The 8,544-nt window shown below is 37.8% G+C and overlaps 1 protein-coding gene across 2 annotated transcripts in view; it reads right to left on the reverse strand.

Annotated features, from left to right (window-relative positions):
* LOC117431634 (testican-1-like) overlaps nucleotides 1-7,521 on the reverse strand; it is a 162,648-nt gene extending 155,127 nt beyond the window's left edge. For both annotated transcript variants that reach the window (XM_058996151.1, XM_058996150.1), the window contains exons 1-2: nucleotides 7,221-7,521; nucleotides 6,659-6,832 (exon numbers count right to left, since the gene is read on the reverse strand). In XM_058996151.1, coding sequence (XP_058852134.1) covers nucleotides 6,659-6,832 — 174 coding nt within the window. In that variant the 5' untranslated portion in view covers nucleotides 7,221-7,521. The remainder of the gene's footprint in view (nucleotides 1-6,658; nucleotides 6,833-7,220) is intronic.
* Nucleotides 7,522-8,544: the final 1,023 nt, after the last annotated feature.

Here is an 8,544-nt window from a genome sequence, read left to right on the forward strand (position 1 = left end):
TATTTCATCAGGAAGAAGAAGAGGGTGGAAGGATTAAACTAAAGTACCCCGTAGGAACGCTTGTGGTTGTAAACATTCCAAAAAGCCAAATGCACATGCTCCTTTTCCTTGAAAAACCACACTGTGGTTGTGTTATACACACAACTGAGATGTATGTGTCTGCTAGTAAGATTTCCTCTTCACGTGATAGCCATGTGTATGGGGAGGATGCACTAAAGCCGCCACAGACCTCCACGCTGCCAGTGTCTGTCAGTATTCTCCTTTAATCAAGGTTAGACGTGGTAGAGAATGAGCTGCCTTTATCTCGTCTCCGCCTCCCCTTTTCTCCTGAGGATCACTGGTCAAGTCTGCACTCGCCTGAATTACCTGTTTGTCCTGGGTAATGACAAAGGATGACATCATTGAGTGAGGTTTAAAAGGGTCAGTCTTCAATAAGTGAGGTCATTTTACCCTTTAGCACTAACAGACGAGACATTAAAGAAAATACAACCAAGGCTTAAAAAAAATCACTTTCTTGCCAATTTTCAAGATTAGCAATATCATCACTGCCACCACCACCTTCCTGTTGTGCTGGAGATTGTTTGGTTCTTGTCTTGCTTTTTCTTGTTAGGTTTTTCAAATACAACTGCTCCTTCCTGGTATAAAATTAAGTTCTGTTCTGTAGGTCATATAGTCCAGTTTCAATTACCTGACCTAGAGTGATGCTGACTCAACGGCACAGGAAGAGGTTGGCTATGTTGGACACAACATTTATAGTGTTGCAAAAGATCCTCGGGCGAGGGGGGGTGGGGGGGGGGGGGCAATTATAAATGTGCTGGTGCTCAAGGTAAGAAAATTGATTTAAAATATTATCTTACTTCTCTTGAAAGAAAGAAAGAAAGAAAGAAAGAAAGAAAGAAAGAAAGAACCTTTGAACTCATTCCAAGGCTTAAAATCAATTCTTATCAATTAATTTTAATATTATGTTCTAAGGGCATGAGTTAGGTTAGTCTCAGAATAGTTCTTAATGAACAGTTTCTCAAGTTTCCAAAAGACAATCAAAATACAGCCAATATCGTAACTATACCGTATTTGAATTAGAAGAAAATGGCAAATAAAATACATTTGAGTCTCTTTGTTGCAGTATTTGTTTCTGACATAGCTCATAGAAGACACTATGTGAAGGATTGCTCAGTAATTGTTTCAAACAGACACAAAGCATTAGTGCAGGCCTACAAGCAAATATAAATGGTATATCAAAACCTGGTCACGTATTATATACCGAAACAAAAACAAAACAACATCCCGACTGAACTAATGATCTGAATCTGAAGAGGTCCCTTTAGACAACGTGTTCCTGTTTTCACATTGCTGACCTTCTGAAGTCACTCAGTATTACCCTTCACCGAATCACATTTCATTATTGCACTTACTATATGTGAATTACAAGCTCTGTTTGACTTTATAGACTGGCAGATGGCATGTATAAAAATATATGACTAGTTTCCAGGCAGTTTTATGGCTCCCAAGCCCCAGTACCAGTACCAGTACCAGTACCAAACACTTAAACAATTACTGGCAGAAGCGGGTTTAGTTCTTGATATTTGATAAGTTTGAAATCAGTAACTTCACCAGTTCTCCAGGAGAAGATTTTGAAAGTCTTTTCCAAAAAAATGCATTGGGCGGCCATCTTGGTTCACGCACAAACACCATTTTTGAAAAAGTCAATTGTACTGACACAGGCATGATGGTTTTTAGGTTTGGAGTTAATCAAGTAAACAGTTTTAAATTTTATTTGAAAATGTAGGTCCGGCAGCCATCTTGTTTAACAAAATAACACCATTTTGCCATATTTGAATTCTATTGTCACCGGGATGATGCCTAACAAGTTTGGAGTTTGTTAGTAAAACAGCTTTCAAATAAACGCAGTTTGCTGTTAGGTGCACGTTTCGGTAAAATTTGTGGTTTCCATTTTGATAATAATAATAATAATAATAATAATAATAATAATAATAATAATAATAATAATAAGTAGTAGTAGTAGTAGTAGATATGTATTATATGTATAGAAATTTTGATTTTGATTCAAGAGAAATATCAAAACTTGCACAATTACAATAGTTGCCCACCAGATGGTGATATTTGCTAGCTAAAATGACATTAGAAAGTGATTATAGATACAAGACGCACAGTAACAAAGTCGTTCAAGTATATGCAAACAAATTATATTAGCACAATTAAACAAGGGACCATGTCAGCTGTAAATAACACAGGAAGAGAAGCCGTAAAGATGGCAGTGGTAAAGCAGCTTAATATGCAATACATTTTACATTGAGTTTGTCTTACACTGAGCATCACAAGTGTTGCTCCGCCCCTGTACAACTCGCAGCTTACTTATACACAGAGAATGTGCATAACTGATTGGGATTGGAAAGTACTGTTTGTGAAATTGACGAAACAACGGTGTTGAACTGTTTCTGGGATCCTGTCAGAAATCTGTTGAGATAATAGGTATTGTTACCAAGTTATAGCAGGGAAGTCAGTGTTCCGTTTAGTTTGGTAGAGAAAAGGTTAAAGAAGACAGCAATGGTAACATTAGACAGCAGCCATAAACACTACACCTTGAACTTCCCTCTGGAGAGCTTGTCTTACCTAGCAACACCTTGCCTACATCATCTTATTTCTATGGAAACGACGGCACAGTATGAAGCATGTTACATGACTGTCTCAAACATTACAGCAATGAATGTACAGCTGTGGCTAAAAGTTTTACATCACCCTATAGAATTAACTAATTATGCTTTGAATTAACTAATACCTGCTGAATAATGTTACGTTAACATATTGAATTACATACCGCTTTGTAGTTTTCCATATACTTGAAAAATATGACATTTTGAAATCTAACCATGAAATACTGTACTACTGTTATGGCTTCCGGTAGACTTTTGCAATCTCATTTTGTAGTTTCTTTGATGTTAAATAAAATATCTAAATCTGTTTTTAAAAAATTATGTTTCAATCCTAAAATACTAGGTGATGCAATATGTAGCTGAACCTCATTTAATGCATATCAATGACAATTCTGTTCAAATACTTTTGTGCCTTGATCTCTTATGGTGTCATGGCACTTGTTACTTGCATAAGGATTTTTTTCTTAATCGCTATTTCTATTTTTGCCATAATCAAGCAGCGACAGTTAATTAGTGATATAAAGGTGTGTGAATGAGCATGATGAGCTTCCTTCACAATCCCACAGTGTGCCCCCATGCTTGTGAAAATCTGTTCCTTTTTATTTATGTATTTATTGTTTGGCTCAAATTCCTATGAGCTCTACATTTGAAAATGAATAACTGTAGATTTTCTATTTCAGTCTCAGGTTTTTAATGAGCATGACACAGTCTCAGGGGAGTTACTATGGCTTATTCTACAGGCCAGCAGCCTTCTGTTCATTGTATTTATTTATTTTTTCTCCAGTGGAGCAGTATTTGGGCCACTTAACATAATTTCTGAGTGTTAAAAGAAGTTTGACATATTTTTTCTTGTGCAGACAAACATTCTAAGTGTTGAATGTCTAGCGACTAATGTTGTCATATGCTGTCAGGATTCTAACTGCGTTCACACAGAGTAAAGTGTGGTAGAACTGTGGAGAGTAGCGTGGCTTAAGGGTAGAGGTAAAATTGCAGCTTTGTCATGCACATACTTTAAATATACACATGGCCATGTTTTTTTTTCTGTTGTATAGCATTATGTAGTCAAAATTCCAGATAGGCACTCCGCAGCAAAAACTGTAAACATGTGTAAGCCCTGAATATAAAACACATGCTGTCTACACCATGTTTCAGGACAAAGCTTTTGAATTGCGTCATAGAACACTGGACTAACTTGGTCAATGCATTGTGTGGTTGCTACCATCCCCTCAGTCTCTTGCAGTGGTCTCTTTCAGCTCTTCAGCTATCAGTTTAATTCCAACACAGGTCAGGGCAGACAGAAAGTCATTTCTTTCCATCTGATAGATGGCTGCTTGAGAGGCCTTGGCTTTTATCACAGTTTCTTAGTTGACAAGTGTCTGTTTGAATAACTGATCGGCCACTACGGAGCCCAAAGGTAAGCTCAGCATGGTGTGGGTGTGCTGTGTAATATTCTCGAAAGCATTTCATGCTGTGATAATTGTTTCCCATGTATTGTACAAAAGCTTTCTAACTGGCTCCTATAAACCACCTGATTTCAGTAAAACAATCAAACTGGTTCTCGAGGTGCTAAATATATGAGTCTCCTCTGTAACTCAGAGTTAGCACAGAACATTTATCTCATTAGTATCATTATTCATATAACTTTATTCATATTACCTTTACTGTGTCATTGCCTGATCAAAGAAAGACTTGCAGAGCGGGTTAATTCTATGGGTCTCATCCATAACTATAAAACACACAATGGTAGAATATGCAGCAATGCTAAAAGAACCGTGGTATATATCTGTACTAAGTTGTTTTTAGTATTTCTATATATTTAGCTTCAAATGTGCAGAATTATATCCTGGCTTTCTTATACGGAGTTGCTGCTGGAGTGTTCTCAGGCATGCTATGGAGATTTCTCTTGGCCATTTGCAATAGACTTGATTGCATAAATCTTTACGGTTGTAAACCAAAGGCTCTCACCCACAAACAGAGGAATCCTACTGGTCTATTTGTCCCTTTTGATATCTGTTTGAAGTGATAACAGATTTTATGAATCATCAGTTGACCCTGGATCACAATGCTACTGTTACTAGAGATGTCATTCAGGCCCTTTTTCACCCTCAGGGCCTTCTTTATACCTCTCACTCACATGGGGTATGCATTGTATGAATTACTGGTGAGTATTTGTCGTTCTTTATGTTTAATTTATTAACTCAGGGACACAGTGTGGTAGAGATTGATTTAAATACAGCACTTTTCGTAAAAGCCTACATTAATAAACTGAGTGAGACCGTGCTCACATCACACGCTGCTTTGCGTCAAATCATTGAAGATGTAATATATCCCTGCTTGAGCAGATGGATGGCTTCAGCAAGCTGCATTCCGTGCTGCACACATTTTACCTGTGTACTTTTTTTATTATTATTCTGTAAAAGCAATTTTTAAAAAAAGAAAAGAAAAAAGTAAGATTTGACAAATCTTAAAAATGAGTTTGAAACCTGCTTGTCACTACAGTACTCTGCGAGTCAAAATGCTGTTTTTTTTTTTTGGTGTATTGTTTTTTTTTTAAGTACTAAATGATAGCACCTATTGAACTGGTAGTTTTAACAATCAAATCTATTTTTCTAGCTATTAAAATTAGACTAAGAGTGAGCTATAAGGGGTCATATGCATACGTCAATATAAAAATGCTGGTTAGATATCAATGTGGCTGATAAATGCCTGAATTCACGTGTGAAGTCATTGTAGCTAAGAGGCTGGACCGAGAACACGTGTCTCGCTGGTGCACACTAACACATATAAGTAACAAACCAGAAATTAGGTTTTTTAAGTCAGCAGTCAAGATACTGATTAATGAACAGCTTTATATTGCCAGAGGGGAAACCATAACAAAAAACTTTGTCAATTTCCAATACAAATAAAACACAGCAAGCAGCTGCCTGAAACATCAGATTCTGACTCTTAGCCTTCATTCAGCTAAGAGTAAAGGCTTGTATTGCTTTACTGAGGATAATTCACTGCTCTTCCTATTCTGTTACCATGCGGGTGCTGTGATTTGTAGTCATGTGATGTCATAATGAGCACACTATTGGAAATACAAAGGATTTTTTTTTTTTTTATGTAGATGAGGAATAAAGATGTATCAACCAGTACAGTGCAGGATTCTGCTTTGTCAAGTAAAAAACTCAGCCATGCACATGATAACAATGCCACAGTAAGTCATCCTGATCAGTTCTACTTTCAGTTCAGAAATGGATCAGTTATTATTATTATTTGTTTATTTAGCAGACGCCTTTATCCAAGGCGACTTACAGAGACTAGGGTGTGTGAACTATGCATCAGCTGCAGAGTCACTTACAATTACGTCTCACCCGAAAGACGGAGCACAAGGAGGTTAAGTGACTTGCTCAGGGTCACACAATGAGTCAGTGGCTGAGGTGGGATTTGAACTGGGGACCTCCTGGTTACAAGCCCCTTTCTTTAACCACTGGACCACACAGCCTCCTTTGGAGCATAATGGCTTCCAAACATTATGCTCCAAACTGTTCTAAGTGTGTGTGTCTCAAAAAGGCCCTTGAACAGAATCCCAGCCTAGCAAAACAAGAAAGCTGACACCAAATGGACTCTCCTAAGATCTGAATGGCTCTTTTTTAACTCATATCCCACTAAGTCTGTTGTGGATTTATATCACAATATAAAAACAAAAAACAAAAAAACGACCCTTCAAAGTTGGAGAGGTAGACAGTTCTAGAAAAAACATTCCGTTATTGTTACTGCCAGTGCCGGGAGCAACACTCTAAATCTGGGGGTCGATAACGTGCTAGGAACTGATAGCAACTAATTTAGATTTAGAAGGACGCTGTCTTTTTAAATTAGCGCCGGTACATCGCAGTGCCTTGAGATGCATATCCTTCATCATTACAATAGCCGCCGTGGCTCTAGTCTCTGACAAAATGCATGTGCCGTAATCTATTTTAAAAAAATGTAAACCAGTCACTCACATCACGGAATTTGTTCCAGTATCTGTCCTTGTCATATTGGGAGACGGTGCTCAACCATTTGTCATTGTCCAAGGAATTTCCATTGTTATTGTTAACGGTGATCATTTCTGGACGCCTGCCTTCAACTTGCAGGAGAAGCAAAGCAAAGAACCCCAGCAAAAAGTGTAGCAGCATCTGAAAACAGGACGACAAGAGAATAAAAACAAGACACGCAAGCAAGAAAAAAAATAACACAAGAAAAAATGAATAAATAAAAACTCAGCCGACGTTTTATATTACAGGTACTGTTTTGTTAAAGTTCTACGTCAAGAAAACAGATGCAACGATTAGGAGTGAAAGCTACCGGGGAAAAAAGCGGTACATTACAATGCACTTTTGTGCAAACACAGTAATTCAGCAAGCAATCTGTCGTTTGAGATGACATTCCCTTTCTTACAAACACTACACATAACATGAGCAGCCCATTGAACAAAACAGTCAAACTAAAAATGCAGCAACCACAAAAATGCAAAAATAACTAAATAAATAAATAAATAAATAAATAAATAAATAAATAAATAACCTTTTCTCTTTCGATGCTTCGTTTCTCTTTCAGATCAGGTTAGATTTGGTCTTCCACTGTAGGTTCTTTGATGACGATGTTTTAGCTCTGGTTTCTTCAAAGCTAAAATCCCACAGATTCTCTGAAAGACGGTATATATCGGTGCGTGTTTATTTTAATATATATATATTAATAAAACGCAAGGAAGTATTGCGCCACCTCCCAACTCCGATATGAAACTGACACAAAATTGCAAATGCAAATACAGAAGGAGGAATGAAGCACATAACAATGAGCACAGGCTCCCCCTTCGGACAACGATACGGCACCTCCCCGTATACCTCTGTCTCTTCTGCTGGCAGCAGGTTCATTTACATAGAAGGCAGGTGTAAATCCCGATGAACCAGCGAGATAGTGCCTCTACGCAGGAGGAAACAGTCTTTCATCAAATATTGAAATAACAAAGCCACAGTGACACTGCATCATTCCTATCGATAATGGGTTGATAGAATGGGCTTATTCATTATGAATTACTTTGAATAAGTAAAACCAAGTGTGATTTTGTTACAGCGTAAATGTGTTAAATTAATATAGGTTACACTCAGTGTTAAAGAGAAATTAAAAAAATGGAACCACCAGTTATATATACATATATTCAAATATTTTAAGTGCCAACATTGTGTGGTAGCGTTGTGAAGTTAAAGAGATAAGCAGATGAATAGTGAATATTAACTCTGAAATTTGCGTTTCCAACAGCGGGGCACGAAGGAGCTGTTCTTTCAGAACCACGGAAGTAGTGCTGAAGTCGCCGAGAGGACAAGAGAGAAGCAATTTCTTAGCGTTCAGTGCTCTTATTGCAGTACATTGATGCAAAGTTAATGCGGGGTGCTAAAGAAGAAAAGTGTGAAACATAAAGAAGCGTGTAATCACTGGGAGCGTAATCGTCTATCCACCAATATCTCAGTACCAATGGTACTCTCAATTATTTTCCCTCTTTATTTAATCGGGTTTAGGCTGTGTTCGCCGATCTCTCCTCCGCAAGCCATGATCGTTGGGACTCGCGCTGCTGGTCCCCAGTGGCAGTATACATTTGATTGTATATAAGACAGATGAGAAGTCCAGACTGCGTTTTATGAGCACCACCTCTGCGGTGATGAACGATAGGTCTGACAGGCAATAAGGATACAAGGATGGTTGAGAATATAGGTATTTCAGAATAGCGAAGTATACGTTTTATATGTACAAGGCAGTCCACAGCTGCTCTGTGCTTTACACACACACACTCCAACACACAAACAAATACTGGTACGTGATTTGTTATATGTAGGGATCATTAGATCCCAAA

The sequence above is a fragment of the Acipenser ruthenus genome, chromosome 22 (genome assembly GCF_902713425.1).
Source record: "Acipenser ruthenus chromosome 22, fAciRut3.2 maternal haplotype, whole genome shotgun sequence".
Taxonomy (NCBI): domain Eukaryota; kingdom Metazoa; phylum Chordata; class Actinopteri; order Acipenseriformes; family Acipenseridae; genus Acipenser; species Acipenser ruthenus.